The 17,745-nt window shown below is 38.2% G+C and overlaps 3 protein-coding genes across 3 annotated transcripts; 2 read left to right on the top strand and 1 right to left on the bottom strand.

The window, feature by feature from the left end:
• The first annotated feature begins 395 nt into the window (after positions 1 to 395).
• On the top strand, positions 396 to 2,079 carry LOC116779692 (uncharacterized). The gene is made up of 4 exons (XM_032674092.2): positions 396 to 787; positions 858 to 1,085; positions 1,338 to 1,471; positions 1,672 to 2,079. Exons 1-4 carry the CDS (start codon positions 527 to 529, stop codon positions 1,748 to 1,750), a joined length of 702 nt encoding a protein of 233 aa, XP_032529983.2. The 5' UTR covers positions 396 to 526; the 3' UTR covers positions 1,751 to 2,079.
• A 689-nt stretch (positions 2,080 to 2,768) lies between these two features.
• LOC116779698 (uncharacterized) lies at positions 2,769 to 4,816 on the top strand. The gene is made up of 5 exons (XM_061521365.1): positions 2,769 to 3,302; positions 3,530 to 3,627; positions 3,707 to 3,827; positions 3,903 to 4,033; positions 4,544 to 4,816. The coding sequence occupies exons 1-5, from the start codon at positions 3,042 to 3,044 to the stop codon at positions 4,614 to 4,616; spliced, it is 684 nt and encodes a 227-aa protein (XP_061377349.1). The 5' UTR covers positions 2,769 to 3,041; the 3' UTR covers positions 4,617 to 4,816.
• On the bottom strand, positions 4,613 to 17,233 carry LOC116779439 (maestro heat-like repeat-containing protein family member 1). Its single transcript, XM_032673714.2, has 12 exons — positions 17,070 to 17,233; positions 16,814 to 16,991; positions 16,429 to 16,600; positions 13,496 to 13,685; positions 10,229 to 13,073; positions 9,967 to 10,120; positions 9,457 to 9,714; positions 9,025 to 9,233; positions 8,554 to 8,751; positions 7,942 to 8,224; positions 7,416 to 7,653; positions 4,613 to 5,838 (listed from the first exon to the last, which is right to left on the bottom strand). The coding sequence occupies exons 1-12, from the start codon at positions 17,098 to 17,100 to the stop codon at positions 5,672 to 5,674; spliced, it is 4,923 nt and encodes a 1,640-aa protein (XP_032529605.2). The 5' UTR covers positions 17,101 to 17,233; the 3' UTR covers positions 4,613 to 5,671.
• Between the last annotated feature and the right edge of the window lie 512 nt (positions 17,234 to 17,745).

Raw genomic sequence — 17,745 nt, 5'->3', positions numbered from 1 at the left:
CCCACATATTACGTACCTATACTCACTGACGCGAAACACAAAAATACTGGTAATATGTTCGTTTGTTCAACTTTTGTTCCCTAATTGTACAATATCTCACCTAATTTAAAAGAATTGTAACTTGTTAATAGTGTGTACAGTTATTAGAATTCGAAAGAAAATCAATATCGTCGGCATTAAAGTGAATTTTTGAATTAAATTACAAAATATATAACACAATACTGAAAGACTTTTGACTTTTGACTGAAGACAATAAAAAATAAAACAATATTTAGGACATTTACTAAAACAGGACTCGAAACATGTTTCGCCCAATTTTAAGGAGGTATGCCGAACTCGTTTGGTCTTAGAATACTAGATGACAGCCTTAATCCTTATTTTATCTTTACCTGTCTTTAATATCTTATGTACTACTAATTCTATACATACTTCTTTGTTCATATTAAACCTGATTCAACATGCTGGTGGCAACTGACAGTCAACAGTCATTAAGTAACGAAGTTTATCGCGGACATTGCATATCAGAATGAATACGACAATACAAAACGCTAAGAAAATGCTCTTCAAAGACGAAACCACGTACAGGACCGATTACCACAAATATGATATACGGGAATATCCGAAAACACTCCACAAGGAGAAACTGTCGCATCACGAGCGAGCGCTACCTACCTACAAGAGTTGTCACACCTTGATCGAGTGGAAGGACCAGCGACCGCCGTTTAGTTGTTTTCATGTGGCCAAAGATGTAGTGCGCACCAATCCCAATAACGTTCAAAGACCTCATGTAAGTGTTCATACATTAAGTAGTGATGTCACCCGTCTTGCTGGACGTCGTTATAATATATTTCCTATAGGCTAAGCCTGTAGACTGTGAACGAGAAGGAGTCCAAAAAACACGCCCTCGCCTGGTGATGACGCCAGCTGTCAGTGTGGATGACATCGAGGACTCGAGCGCGAGGGACATTATTATATCTGATATGTACATGACTGATAATATGAAGAACATGAAGGTACACGTGAGCTCGGGTGCGAGTGAGGGCATCAAGGCGCCCCTACCAGGTCGACCTGCGCCAGCTAACCCTGTGAGTACTCAATTGAGAACTAGACAATACACCATTGTGTGAATGGGTTATTTATCCGATGCAAAGTATGTACGTACTTATTGTCTATGTCAGAAATCGTTTAAAATTTCATGGAAATGATAAAGTAGCAACAGCAGTTATATTTTACACAACTATAGTCCTTTTTTTCGAATGTAATAAACACACTATAAAAATTGCTACGTATTTATACTAAATTAAATGTAAAATATATCAACACATGCTTTCTCTCAGATTATCTTCCCAAAATATCAACCTCCTTACGTGTCGCCGGAATGGCGTATGGAGTCTGTGACCTGGGATCAAAAACAACTGAGAAGTCATTGCGATCCCACTCAGCGGTTCTGGCTCTTACAGGAGCTGCCTAAGTATTTAAAACTTTATACTAATAGTACACATTTAAGTGACATGTTTTTTTTTTACACATTTGAATACCTTAGAGGAAGGAAATATAGACTTAAATTTAATGTCTGCAATGTAGTTTTCAAACAACTACCTACTCCTACTGTGTTTTAGAATGTTGTGACAGGTAAAACATTTCAATTAATGTATTAAAATATATTTCTAGATGCAAGATGTGTGAAGAATCTGCCGTGGTTGTCGCGCATAGAAAAATGTTAAGGAATTTGAAACATAACAAAGTTTGAGTTTATTTCATTGGCTGTTTTAAAATTCCACCATTTTAATTTTCATAAACCTCTGCATTCTCTATGAACCCTACATATTTTAGTATAGAGTATTCGTGTAAGTAGGTCAGGTCAAATGCGTGACATTTTAAGTTTTGTCTATATTATTTACAGACACATCCAATTGTCCCATATTCATGTTTAAAGTATGTACTTAGTTTGTTAATATTTTTGTATTTTGTAAGATTTTGTCTTTGTTTTAGAAGGAAGTGAATAGTTTTATTTATTTTAATTTTGTGCTTATTTTGTTTAAGAAATGTATTAATTATTAATATAACAATTAAGAATTACGTTTTTTTATTTTAAATTATCTTATAATTTATTATAGCACAGACATTAAAAATACTTTGAAGACATATTTGTAAAGTTACAATCGTAAAATTATCAAATGATTTTTCTTAATGATTTTCTTCCTGTTAAAAAAAGCACTAGGTCGCATCAAAATCATCTTTAGATAAGATATAAATCTGACTTCTTCATTTTTTTCAACCCATTTTAAGTAAAAGACAAAAACAAAACATTTATTTCATGTTTTGTCAAATAAATAACTGACGATAAATAGGTCATAGCCAAAACAGATACCGTCTAGGTATTAAAATATTAGGTAAAAGGTTGTGTGATGTTTATTAAAAGGAAAAATTAAGCAATCAGGTTATTAAAAATGTTATTGTTTACATTCCAATATCAAGTATGTGATTATGGTTCGTGTACATAACTTATTATTCAATTGAATAATTACGAAAGTCGGCTTCGACTATACGAAATATTCATATTTAATAAACTTAATATAATGACCGACACGTTGCGGTTTTTATTTCGGTGTTCAAGGACCGTGACGAAAGTAGGTCAACATTCATTATATAATTAGGACCTCACCCCTTGGAGTGTGAAAAAGAGAGATTAGGCAGTTTTAAAGAGGTTAAACACAATAATTTAAGTACATGGTCCGAGTAAAATCTATGTAAAGATGAATAAAAATATTCATAGATATATAAATATGTCTTGCACTGAATTTGGTACTGAGTAAGTTACCGGACATAGGTAAGAGAGCTTAGTTATGAAAGTCGCTCCATAAAGAGCAATTTTTAATAATATCTCATAGTATAACCTTCTTTCTTCGATGACAGTAGTGAAATATATTGAACGACGGCAATTTTTTATTACTTTCAGGCGAAAGAAATAAAAATATTGACGCAAATTTTGTAAATCAATTTATTTTATACTAAGTTTTTATATTCTTTTTTCCTTAAAAATGACAGATTTAAGAACAGTAGAAAATATGCTATTCAATTATGGCACGTCAAATCGAATTGATTTTCGAGATGGTGAAATAGATATAAATCCATACAGAACAGTTTATGAGGAGAAACCTCGATGTCTAAGAGTGAGACCTCCTCCTTTAAAAGACATACATACGCTTTCGTACTGGAAGAATCCACATATCCCGACCGAACTGCTCGTGAAACCTAAAGAAATAGTCCGGACCAACCCAAGACACATTCAACAAACGCAAGTGAGTTCATGGTGACCATTATGTATATAGGGAATTGGATCTGTTTGTACAGAAATATTCTTATTTTGAAGTTATATTTTGAATAATTTTTATATTTATCCAACAAATAAAATACGTCAGGATTGGTAAAATACTCCACGATTTCAGTGCGAATGAAGCCATAGCATAAAAAAGTTGTATACTGATTTGTGGCACTGGATTAATTTATTTTCTCCCTCTCTATCAAGGAAAATCTAGTGGATCTAGCCCGAGAGAACGCGCAAAAGACTCGACCGAGACTTATAATGAGTCCCGCAATAAGCTTGGACGACATAGCTGATCCAGAGTAAATAAAAATATAGCTGTCTTAGATACTGCCCACACATTGCAACATTTAAGGATTATAAACATGTTACTTGTCACAGGATTCGGAACCTCTTAATCAGCTTCATGTACGAGACTACAATACGTAACGCTTACGGTGGCGTCACTTCAAATAACGCGACTAGAGCGCCCTTCCCCGGACTACCAGCTCCAGCAAACCCGGTAAAATATTATTATATGTAGAACATTATGTATATATAATGTTTGGCGGTAGTTTCTAACGATATAAATAACTAGATAACATTGGAGAAGCTGCAAGTTCCTTACGTGTCGCCGGAATGGCGCATGGAATCTGTTGGCTGGGACGGAAGACAGCTGAGGGCTCACTGTGACCACAACAAAGAATTCTATCTCAGGAGACCCTTGCGGTAACAAGAATTAATTTCATGCTCATTGCAATACACTTAGATTATTTATGTGAATTAATGTTTGAAACTCACAAAGCGTCCCGACTCCAAGGTAAGGAGTTCGTGAAGGATACTGCCTAAAAACATATATTGAAATGTATTTTACACAAGACTTCTTTGGTACTGAGAAATGCACATAGCGTTTCTCAATAATGGTTCAACATAATTAAAAGTTCGGTCTGATGTCTTCACTGTACTATTGATTTTGTTTTTGGCAATTTGCTCCTGTTGAGAATGTTTGCGTAGAATGCTTTCAGTAATTTTTTTCCGAGTTGGCAACCTCGACGTGGGAAGAGTTGTTTGTTAACTAGTGCGTCCGTTGGTTGTAGGATCTTTGTAATATAATATTATATATATATTTACAATTATAAAGAAAAGATAAGAATATTACAAAGATCCTACAACCAAGGGACGCATAAATTATATACATATATATATATATATATATATATATATAATATTAATTTTCAGGTGCGCCGCGTGTAAAGTCACAGCAGCCGTGGAAGCTCAGAGGAAGCTGCTGAGGGGAATGAAGAAAACTTGAAATTTTAATATCACTTTATTGAAACAACACCAGCCACAGCCGCTCCGATAACTCTTGTATTTCTTATATAAGATATATCAACATTACAAAGCTCATTCAGACGGCCGATATATACAGTGTGTTGGAATTATTTTAACATCACAGGACGTAACGACTGACGACTACTGCATTATAAGTCCCCGAATCAATATGCCACATAACTAGTTAATCGATAAAAAAAAATTCATAATAAAATCGATATATGTTTAAAATCATAGAAATTTTAATGACTACGTATTCAAATATAATATAAATTAATGGATAATATAGAAGTTTCTAAAACTCTAAAGCCAATATATTTTTTTGGTTAAGTTAGTAATCATAGTTCAGCGACAGTCCCCCGACAGTCCCCTCACTCCTCGACTCGGCCGGGGTGTGTCAGCAAGGCGTAAGCTTTCTCTTAAAGCCTCGAATAACAAGTTGCAGGTTAATATCAAATAACGCAGCGATTACATCATATTTTTAATCAATGATGTGTGATCGCATCCGAGTGAGATGAACGATAATATACAGATTATAAATAATCGACAGATAAAAATACATCACGTTTATAATCTATTGCAGAATTTTTCTGTGAAAGCTTTTTCGCAAGCAGAGCCGGCGATGTCGGTACACACCATAGCAGGGAGGCGGCGGGAGACTTCAGCAGACAAGTATATAAGTAACAATGAATCATCTTACATATAACTAATGCTATTTTCCCATACAGTACAGCACTAGAAACGAGAAGAACGAATATTATTTTATTTTATATCATATATATATATATTTAATCAACATACATTTTTAATAACCGTAGCTAGCACCTGATTTATATATATATATATATATATATATTCTTGAATATTTAAGTATCATTTGTTAAACCTTTACATCACATTGTTAAGGTTCACGCTACATCAAAGACAACATATAACTTTCCTTATGGAGAACAGACAAACAGTAAGGACACTTTCTAAAACATACAATTGGTCAGATAATCTCTTCCTTCTCCTCTCCCCTCTCCCCTCTCTCTCTTACACTAGACACATGTTAGCGAGCGCTGCGGCAGCGTTCTGTCTCACTCTGGCGTCGGTGTCGGTGAGGAGCGCCAGGAGGCGCGTCCTGGCACGCTGTGTGACGTCACGCTCCAGGGACGAGCGCTCAGAGGCCGGGAGGCGAGCCAGCTCGGAATATAGAATACCTGGAGAAGACGTTACAATATATGCACGCTGTCAATAGTACTGTATAATGATTTATACTAAACGCAACTATATATTTGTTGGTCAGTAGTATATTATATATTGATGTTCAGTAGTAACCCGGTTATACGGGATCGCGAGTGTTCGGACCAACAGCAACAACTACTGATGTTAAGCACATACAAGTCACGTTTATACAGAGGTCCCGACAGCGGCAATTAATAGAATGAAGTGGCTTACGTTGGACGAACATACTGTTGTAAAACAAATTCAATTCATTGTTTTATGTCATCATACAGGCTTTATATGTATTCTTAGAAAACAAGGTAAGAATTGACTTTTTAAAAAATAACATTCGATACAATTCCACCGCTAATTTATTAAATTTACACAAAAATAAAAACAATTCCAAATGAATAACTTTCAACTATCTTGATTTAAACTAATCGTTAAATGAAATCCGAATATAACACAATCGAAAGATTTAAACACACTTCTAAAATCTACTAACGACTAAACTAACACACCAACGCGCGTTACGAACGAAAAAGAGCCCTGATGTCCTCTGACAACTGCTTATATGTCGTTTGAGTCTCTCCTACCCTCTCATATTCCTACATTGATTCTCTCCTACCCTCTCATATTCCTACATTGAGTCTCTCCTACCCTCTCATATTCCTACATTGATTCTCTCCTACCCTCTCATATTCCTACATTGATTCTCTCCTACCCTCTCATATTCCTACATTGATTCTCTCCTACCCTCTCATATTCCTACATTGAGTCTCTCCTACCCTCTCATATTCCTACATTGATTCTCTCCTACCCTCTCATATTCCTACATTGATTCTCTCCTACCCTCTCATATTCCTACATTGATTCTCTCCTACCCTCTCATATTCCTACATTGAGTCTCTCCTACCCTCTCATATTCCTACATTGATTCTCTCCTACCCTCTCATATTCCTACATTGATTCTCTCCTACCCTCTCATATTCCTACATTGATTCTCTCCTACCCTCTCATATTCCTACATTGATTCTCTCCTACCCTCTCATATTCCTACATTGATTCTCTCCTACCCTCTCATATTCCTACAATATATATTAAAATATAAGTTCATGAACATTAATGAGTGCATACATCGTATTTTGTTTAATAATTTGACAAACAATGCCTCTTTTCTATATCTTTGTCTTCACAAACACACAACACTGACTAGACCCCGGTTGTCTATACATTCAGGTCTCCAGATGGCAGCTGTCCGTTTGTCTAACTCTAACGACTTCATAGAAGACAGATATAACATTATTATTATTGTATGTATATATTTACTCTTTGTTTTTGCTTTCTTTGCAACTGATTATTTAGTAAAACGTCTGTTTGATACTCCTTGGTGTTAATGTTCTTGCTATATATTTTTTTTTAATCTAAGGTATTTCTAATAACACCCTCCGTGTCAAAATAACTGTGAATACTTTTCTGCCAATTGTTTTGAACCTTACGGGAGTAGTTTATTGTAATATAAACTGTGTTTTCCTGCACGTATAGACGCCCGCTCACATACAGCGGACCTCACCTATCAACAGGGGTGCGTGTGGTTTTATTTCGTCTCTCGCGCCCTGTAGGTAGTTGCCGGCCGTCTCGATGCACTTGACGATAGCGGCGGGCATCTCGTCCGCCAGGTGGCGCAGCAGAGCCGACAGGAACTCGTCCAGATAGAGCCGGCCCTCGTCCAGCAGGTGCGCTTGGACGAAGTCGTTGGATTTCTTCACGTTGAACGTCTTGAACACCTGGCGCAGGGTAAACTTACTGGCCTGGAAGGGATCATCATGTATCATACTCTGTACACGTCAATGTTTTGTGCTGTGTAGCACAGGTGAAGAATAAAGAGGGAAAAACACTAAAGAGAGCTCAATTTGTTTTGGTCATGTATCGAATTTAGTATAGGTTCGGCCTCAAAAGGACAAAAGGCAAAATTTTTAAAATTGTAAATACTATATTAAGTATTAGATAATTTATATTGGAACATAGAGAGTTCATCTTGTTCTGGTGATAAATACTAAATCTATACATAAGGTAGTTTATATTGGAACGTCCTTCACCCTGACGACGGCGGGGTTGGTGTCACACAGATGTAGCAGGAAGCAGGGTATGCAGCTCACGGCCTGGTCGCCCAGCGAGCCGCGCCGCAGCCTGCCCGCCACCAGCCCGAACAGTCTGATGGAGCTCTCTCTCAGGTGGCAGCAGTCCGTGTTCATGAAGGGTCGTATCTTCTGAGAGACGGCCACCAGCTCTCTCTCGAACTCCTTGTCTATGTCGTCTGTCTCCATGAGCAGTCGGCTCAGGCCCTGGATGGCAGCTAGCGGGACGTTGTCTACGGTCGACCTGTGATAAAACTTTGCCATCAAGCGACATTTTAGTTTTAAAATGTAGTAAATAGTATTTAGGTCTAAATGAAACTACCCTTAAAAGAGCGTAGTATCCGAATATACTATCCGAGTCTTTTAAAAATTGTAGTAACGAATCCCTCATTGAATATAATTGTTCTATAATGAAATGTATGTACCGTATGAGATGCGAGCTGACCGGCAGCTTCTGAAGGTGGATGGTATCTAGCCTATCAGTGTGTGCTCTGCCGTACACTACAAAGTGTCGCTACTCGTGTCCCTACTCCCCTCAGACCTAATCTCGTCCCTGTTCGTGTGGTAACTAACATGGTGGTGTGCGCGTCTATTCCCTGGCTGAGCGCGGTGAGTGCGGCGGGCACGGCGTGTTCCCTGTGTTCCCGGGCCAGGCGACACACGTTGGCGGCGGTCCGTAGACACGCGGACCTCACTCGCCCGTCCCCGTCCTTCCAGCCGGTGGACAGCGACGACAACACCGTCTCGATCAACACGCTGTTGTCATTACATCTGAAAACAGATTATATATTAGGAAAACTAACATAATATACAATAATACAAGCATACATAATACAAGCTCTCGTATATATAAATTTATCAACTTAGTTAGGATTTAAAACGAATCTATTAGAACATGCTGTCGAAAACTACTCACTTTAAATAGAATGCACTAAGTGAGTAGACAATTCTAGCGTAATAATAGCTAACGATGGACATATAAGATTGCTCTAAACTTTAAGGCGTCCTCACAGGGAATGTTAACGGAGCCATTGTCCAGGTCACCTGTAATTCAAGAGATCCGCCAATAAGGCGAGTGCAGCACATCTCTGTGGCGGGAGAGGTGACCGCGAGTAGAGCGCCACCCGCGACACCACCTTGGGCAGGGCGGGTGACGCACTGATCGCCGCGGACAGAATCGGAGCCAGCTCCAACAGAGTGGCGGTGCTGTCACCGTGCTCCACGCTCAGGCACAGAGAACACGCCTCCTTCACCTGGATATTGTGAAGAATACATCAGAACAAAAAATATACACGACAATTTTAAATTTTGGATAATTTCATTTTTTTTTTTGTTGATACTGGGGTCTTGAATAAAAAATTAATAAATCCCTGTCAGAAAAATATCTCTATATTTTGAATTAAATTCTTTAATACATATCAATTATTCCTTCGCGAATGATCGTACCCATAACGTGAAATCAGTGAAGCTGTGTACCTTGTAACAGTCAGCTCTCTCGAGGAAGACGTTGAAGGTGTTGATGGTGATCCGAGCCGGCGACAACTTGATGGCTTCTCTGTTGGGTATGAATCCGAAGCGGTCCTGGTTCTTGTGCGGCAGACTGTACGCTGGTGGTTCGGCTTCTATGTAACACGCCAGAGTCGTGTACAGTACTGAGAACAGCTCCGGGAACTTGGCGAGACACGTTCCTCTCATTGTTAACTCCTGCAGCATCTCTCCGAGGGCGCTTATCAGCTGGGAATTAATATGAAATCTCTTTTTATTCTACGCTAAAAACATTTATATAGATTAAGATTTTTAACCGAAAACATGTGTCATGAATCAGTATTTTTTTCTAATATAAGTGATGTTGTATAAAATATGTGGCGACGATAAAGTCCAGTCTGATACAACTCTATAAATATAAACAAAGAAGCTTGTGATTCATGTGTGTTGTGACGCGCCGTAATGTATTGTGCATTGTACAATAAATCTTAGCGGCCTTACGGTCAAAGGCTGCAAGGCGGCCACGTGATTCTCCGTGATGTGATAAGGATCCTCGTAAAGCTCGATGGAGGTCATCAGTCGCAAGAAGTTATCGACTATAGCCGAAGACAGACTCTCGTCGCGGGCCAGATAACGCCAGCAAGATATGACGGAACTGGAACAATACCATTCCTTTAGACATCATTTGGCTATTATGGTCCTTGTTACTGTTACAAAAGGCATACTTTTCATTGGGCTTTTAAAAATATATTAACGAGCTTACGGTATTAAAGGCAGCTTTTGTCCCAACAGCACGGCTGTCACGGCATTGGAGTGATGACGCGTGAGTGACGTCACGGGTCTCATGAGTCTGATGCGAGCGTCGTGGCCGACTTCGTCCATGGTGGTCAACAGGACCTCTACTATCCTCTCGATGTTCTGGAACAGGTCTTGACCTTTCTGGACGATGAAGGCGTCCAGTACAGAGCTGATGCCGACGCTCCTGAACTCCTGGTCGTCGTAGCCGTCCAACAGGCTCTCCACAAACTGCATGTTATGCAAATGCGGTATCTTATGAGAAATCATATCACAGAGATTGGTGCAGTAGTGACTTATCATGTTCAAGTCGTTGGTTAGTACGTTATTCTGTAACTTCGATAGACCATTTATGCATTCGTCCTCGGGATTCACGGTGTGCCCTTCGTACAGATCCTGTATCTGTATGACGAGCTTGATGCAGTCTATCGTTGTCAATCTGACAGCGAAATTCGCGTCGGCGACTCCAGGTACGATGATGCCCAAGAGATATCCCATTTGTCCGAATTTACTTGGAGTTTCGTAGTTGAGCTTGACGTTTTTAATGTATGCATCGAAAACCACTTGCAGTATTAGCGTAGCTGCGGTGCGGATTTCGTCGTTGTCGTGGCGGATCCACTCGATCGATAGACTGACAATATCGTCGATAGTACTGAGGCATGTTGACTGAATGATCAATTCCTTGATTAGTTCATGTAACAGCGTGAGGGAATCGTTCAATGTTTTGGCGAGCAAGTCGTTCTGATCGCCGTTCTTTTCGAGTTCATATTTCTGTTTATATGAGGACAGTTCACCGAAGATGCTGCTGAATAAGACTCTTAAAATGGTATTTCTCTCTTCAGGCAAAATGCCCTTCTGCAATTTTGTCAACGCTTTAGAAGCCTTCACCACAATCGGGTACAATTCGACGTGTCGCTTGTCGAGGTTACTGTTATATATTTGCTCCAGCACCGCGTTCAATAGCTGCCAACGATTTCTTAACGCCACATTGTGATGTGCCGCTGGATATAAAGCCTTACTTATTTCATAAAGAGTCGTCACACTGGCTTTGCACAAATCGAAGGGCGGATTCGATTTCAATATTTCATAGAGTATGGAAGTTATATTTTCGCCTAACCTGGCCAGGACGTGAACATCCAAGCACTCGTTCGCTACTTTACCGTAACAAGTTATCACGGCATATTTAACTATGGATAATTCGAGCTCGTTCTTCGAGGCTCGGGTTGACAGGAAATTCAGGAGTTTATTGCCGCGTCTCGCTTCATTTTCTTTATAGATAGCGTCAAGCTCGTTGAGAACACATTCTCCGTGAACCCTCGACGCGATGCCGACCGCTTTGCTCACACAGTCCACACTGGCCATGGGGATCGATTTCAAAGCGAGCAGTATTATCTTTAGAACAGTTTCTACGACGGCCGCATTAGACAAGTGACATGAAAGTATCGCTAAATATTGAAGTGAGACTCCTTTAAACATCGGCGATTGCTTTTTCCCCATAATCTGCTGCGACACCAATGTCGATATCGTTTCCACCCATTTGTTACTGTTAACTTCTTCTATGGCTGACACTAGGAGATCCAAAAGCATCCCGTGCCATTGTTCTTTGGATTCGTTTTTTTCCACAAACTTCAACAGCCGCTGTATTTCGATGGTCCACTTATTTTTCAAATTCTTATGAACGTCACCGGAAAATTCGTCCAAGAAGACGAGTACGTTTTTATTAGTTTCGGTTCGGTCAGGGTCCGCAATTTGAATCAAACATCTGACAAAAACTAAATCTGGTGAACAGTTTAATTTCAACCTCTCTGTTCTGTCCGACTGCTCGTCGGGAATTACGTCTGAATTATTCTGAAGGAGGGAAGTCAGACAGTGGCTGACGGTCGACATGGAAGAGGTGAACTCGTCGACAGTTAGCGAATTCAATAACAAATTACGTAGCTGCGAGCGCACGCTGGTGACAGTATTACACATGAGTACGAGGGAACTTTTACAAGTGTCTTGTAGATCCAGAACTTCGGCCTTCGTTGTGGTGGGTGTACCCTCGTATCCGCAGTGCTTTATTATAAACTCCACCATCACAAAATCCTCCGGCGACATTATGCAGTTCCTGTACACGAGGCCCACTATGGCCTTGACGAGGAGTTTCTTCATCTTCACGCCCTGTTCCATCACGATCATCACTTTCAAAATCGTTATGAACTTTGACGAGAAATGTTCGATAAATATCTGCGAGGACGTCGTTAGGTGGGTCAGGATTATGACGGCTTTCATTCTGTCTTTCTCTTGGTTATGTTTACAGTGATGCAACAGACTTTCGACGGTTTGGTCTGAGAACTGCGTCGTCATGTGGTCGAAGCAGCGCAGTACTTCAAAGTGATTCTTGACGGTGTGCGGCTGATCGTAATCGGGCTCCAACAGCACCAGGTTAAACAACACATTATTGATGGAATTTATGACGTTGTCATTTAACGTCAGTTTTGGATTTAAGGGCGAAGGTGACAATAAGTATGATATGCACTGACTGATGCAGTAGAAGTTGATAGCTGGTTTGCGATATAAGGACAGCAGTGACAGGACGAACTTGTTGACCGTTTCGTTGAACTGTCTCTCTGATATGAGCCGTGTGATGGGGCCGAGGGCCTCGAGTACCGATTCTGATACTTTGGGTTCGTGGCACGGCAGCCATTGATTGTACAACACGTCGAAGACTATAGTGAATTCCGTGACAAAATTGTCCTTTATGGATGTTATATTGTCGTTTGCAACATTGTCGCCTATTTGTTCGGACACGGCTACAGCGAAGTGGCCGAACGCTGAAATGAAATGTACATTCTACATCTTCCAATATATCTAGACTAAAATAATTCGCAAATAGAAAAAATATTAAGGAGAATCAATTGAAATAATTAATTATATCAAAATTTTATAACATTTGAAAAACCTCAACGCATTAGAGGTTACTGAGTAATCACAAGCCAAAAATATCTAACATAATTTTTGAAAACAGCTGTGACCCTTACACTGATCCACGGATATCAAGAAACGGAACAAATAAATTAGCTTCGCTGGTTAAAAAGTATTTGCAATACTTAAATACAGGACAAGAGGATAAACATAATTTGTTTTTGACCAATGTACCTAACAACACGAAAGAAGACCAGGATTGATATAAGTGAAGAAGCAGTACACCTGGAATTATTGACGTCATCTGAAAGAAATGTCAAATTCCACTGACCATAAGCAAAGGCTTGCTTGGATCCATCCTGTTTAACGAGAGGCAGTAACGGCAGCATCTTGCCAAGGATCTCCTTGACGTGTGGCACAAGTTCGTGCGTGTTGACCGCCGCTAGCGTGCCGAGTGTGTGCGCGATCGTGTAATGCGGCAAGGAAGCGGGTGATATCTGATCGATTAAAGATCGGAGTACCTTGGAAGGAGGAAGATTATCTTTTATTTACATTTCTGCCACCCAGAAAATATAACCACAAATAATAACATATATATGTACAATTTAATATTTCTCTCTCGTCCGTGTACATAAATGATTTGACATAGTAATCTTTGAGACATTAATATTTAAAATTAGTGCTAATATGGCTAAATATATTGTAATGGATTGATTTGTGCTGATACAATTGACAGAATCACTAGTAACAGCACACTAGCATGTAAAACAAACTGGTTTTTGAACAACTTAACAAATCTTGCGTAAGAATACATAATTTATTTATATCACTTATAAGATACCAGATCTTTGGCTACTCTACTATGCTTATAATTTTTTGCACTCAACTTATAGGTATTAAATTTTACATATCCTATCCATATTATTGACACCTTTCTATTAACCCTCTAATGCATGAATTTTCTATCGTATTGAAAATTTCAGCTAATTTTAGATTCATATTTAGAACAACAAATATGAAGAAGAAAACTGATTTTGTTATCAGGTGCGGCTGTTATAGGTAAAAAACAATCATCCGCCTCTAGGCGGACGCATGCAGTGAGTAGTATTAAAAAACTTTTCCTTTATTATACATTGAGTGAGACTTTCTGTATTTTACAATTACTATTTGTTATGAAAATCATAAAAGCATGTCTTTGTTGTTGAACTGCACAAAGATAGATTGCATTTAGTGCAGTATGCTTGAGTTTCCGATTTACATTTAGGGTATTTGCACTGCTTCTTGCCAGACCGATCCCTAAAAACGCACCAGTGGCCAATTTGGTCATAACGAATATCATCGGTTGGCAGATAGGCTCGTTTCGCTGTTGGTATCTTTGGTGGCGGTGTCGTATTGGATGGTCGGCCAACGCTTCGTTTTACTGGAATAGTGCCGCACACGCAGAGTGATTCTGCGACTTGTGTTCTGAACGTTGGCAACTCAATTTTATCTGCATGGGGATGCAACCGATGATAAAGTATATAAGCATTCACCATTGCCACGTCGACCATATGATAAAAAATTCGGTTGGTCCATTTCCGGGTTTTCATACGAATATGATAACGGCCTAATAAGCCATCCATCAAATCGACACCCCCCATATGCCGATTATATTCTTTGATGATTTGTGGACAGTCAATGTCATAGTGGGTTTTCTTTTTTCTATCCCAACGTGTTACTTTTGAAATCTGTTTGTTTATGTTTTTAGACGCAAATGGTTTTACTCCAACGTAGGTAGACAATAGGCGCACAGTTTTCGTATCATTCCATAGCACAGAGGATATATCAATACCATATGCAGTACCTACAAACTCTTCTGAGTAACCACGATCAACTTTTTCTGTTGCAAAATTGCATCGCTAGACAATTTACAGTTGGGTACTCTGTTTACTCGCACAGTTCCCAAACTGTAAATTCCTCTACTTCGGAGATACGTAAGCAGGCCAAGGGACGTGTAGAAATTATCGAAGTATAGGATGTGATTTACGAAATTTGGTATTTGTTTTGACAAGCGAACTACAACATTTGACGCAGCCCCAAGATCTGGCATACCATCAAAAATCACGTTATCTTATTTCTTCATTTTGATCAAGTTGCTCTGGAACAATCGGACAAATTGTTGACACTGCACTGCCCGATTCTGTTGTATTAGTAGGTATTTCCGTTTTCTGAGATTCGTCAGTGAGTGGTTCCAATTCATCTTCAGTATGCATGAAATCAAGATTTGGGGCGCCTTGATCGCTATCAACGTCGTCATCGTTGTCATCGTCTGTCCCTTCATCATCAGTAGGAATATTATCTAGCAATTGCCAGATCTCCTCTTCACCCATTTCAGATAATTTTATGAAATCTTTACGCATTTGGTTTGCCATATCTGAAAATATATACTTTATCTACCGCATACCAACACAAGTCAAAAATATTGTAGCTCGTCGAAAGAAATTTTTATTTTGAGTCACATGCATAAGTCCGCCTAAAGACGGGGTCCTCAAATGGGCCCAAAGAAGGACACCAAATTTGATTCGACTCCACTCAAATGAAGAAATGTATAATAAAGGTATCTAGTCACTCACCAATAATTTTTTCTGCTTCAACCGAAGTTCCACAAACGTATAATTATTACACAAAGATTGGACATTCACGCAGAACAATTTATGCATGTAACCTCACCACTTGTCCGCAAACATGTGACTGAATCCGCTCGACCACGTTTCATGGCATGATCCCCTCCATACCAACAAAATTCACGTATACCTATTAGTAACCTCTAGGCGGTGTTATGCAGATTGGCAAGTAAATTTACATACAGAGCAAGTTACAAGAGTGTGGTTTTATGTCCGCCTCAAGGCGGTTGAATGCATTAGAGGGTTAAAAAATTTGTGAGATGTGACCAACATCACAAAAACAACCATGAAATTTGCATAAAAATTTTAATGAGGCAATAAAATAACACTATTTTTGAATTGAAAATTATATATGACCTTCACCATGTATATAACTGTGTAATAATTAACGAGATAAATACCAAAATGACAAATTAATAAGAAAAATAATGCTAAGCATAGAATATAGCTCACATAATTTTTTTCCATAGCTTCATTTTATAATAATTTCATTGATTGTGGAAAGATTACACTCTCTCTGCGACATATATGAATATGACAATCTCTCATGAACAATAAGCACATGTTATAATGGACAAAAAAATAAAATCACCCAACTCACCAGATCCAAGTACTCATGGCTGATAGCAACTAGAACAGATGATGCCCCCATCTGAACTACCGGCTCATACAGAGGATTCTCCATCATGGCACGGAGCATCGCATTAATGAGCTCTTTAGCTACATTTTGATCAATTTTCTTGAGCTGATTCACACATGTTTGTTCCAATACCCTGTAGTATTAGTATAAGGATATTTCATCGGTAGAATTTTACAATAAATATATTAATAGTTCAATACATAGTACTTGGCGAAGAAAAATTTTACATTTAGGCACATTGTAAAAATTCTCAAGAATAGGTAAACATACATTTACTAATTCATGTTTTGACTGGCTTAGGATAATAGATACCTCTTAAACAATGACTAAATCTATCATAACGTACTTTACTAGGTTTCCCAACTGAATAACATTACTCTTAACTGTATTGCGGTAGAATTCGCAAAATATCTCGATAACTTCATTTGGATGTACATTTGATATCTTCACCAGAGATTTAATAATAACATTGTTGACTGTATTATCATTATCTCCAATAGCGTTTATGAGCACAGTCACTGTATCTGCAAACAATAATAAATGCATATGGTAACTAATACGACACTTGATCAAACATACATAGGTCCAACTATTATTTATACCTTTCAAGTATTCTGATATTGAAGAAGACATGACCCCCTTTGATTAGATTCAATTTATGCACTTATTCACCATCCAAGTATCTGTTTTCACGAATACGTTGAATCTTCCAAAATTAAATTTTCATCTCTGATATGTCAAACGTCATTTCAATGAGTTTGGCACTAAATGACATCTCACATATGATGTTGCTATAATACTATATTGTCATACTATATATATTTCATTTATATAGTATGACAAACATATTTTAAGCTGAATTTAATGTAATTATCGATATTAGACAGTCATTTTACTTGCTTTGCAGAATAGGTTTTTTGAATCTTAGATTAAATTTGTTTAATAGAATAAACTAATTATTTTCGCAAAAGATGAAAAGTTAACAACTGTTTATATTAATCGTTACCCGTTTTCTAGTTTAAAGTTAATAGCAATTGCTTATTAACGTAATTTTCATGTAAAAATCTCTTTGAATTTCATAATGCCTGCGTTACGTTTATCCAAATTTAACAATACCGGTGTGTTTGGAACTTAAAAATTAAGACGTTTTGTAATAATATTTAATTTCCTAGAAACATATTAATGTATTCATTAAAAATGTTGGTTATATTGTGTTTCTACCTTTATTTCTTATCAGATTTTTTATACTTATTTATAAATATGTTATATACTGTAGCA

This window comes from Danaus plexippus, chromosome 2 (assembly GCF_018135715.1).
Source record: "Danaus plexippus chromosome 2, MEX_DaPlex, whole genome shotgun sequence".
Taxonomy (NCBI): Eukaryota; Metazoa; Arthropoda; class Insecta; order Lepidoptera; family Nymphalidae; genus Danaus; species Danaus plexippus.
The sequence above is the reverse complement of the archived record's forward strand: the minus strand, read 5'-3'. Positions and strand labels throughout refer to the sequence as shown.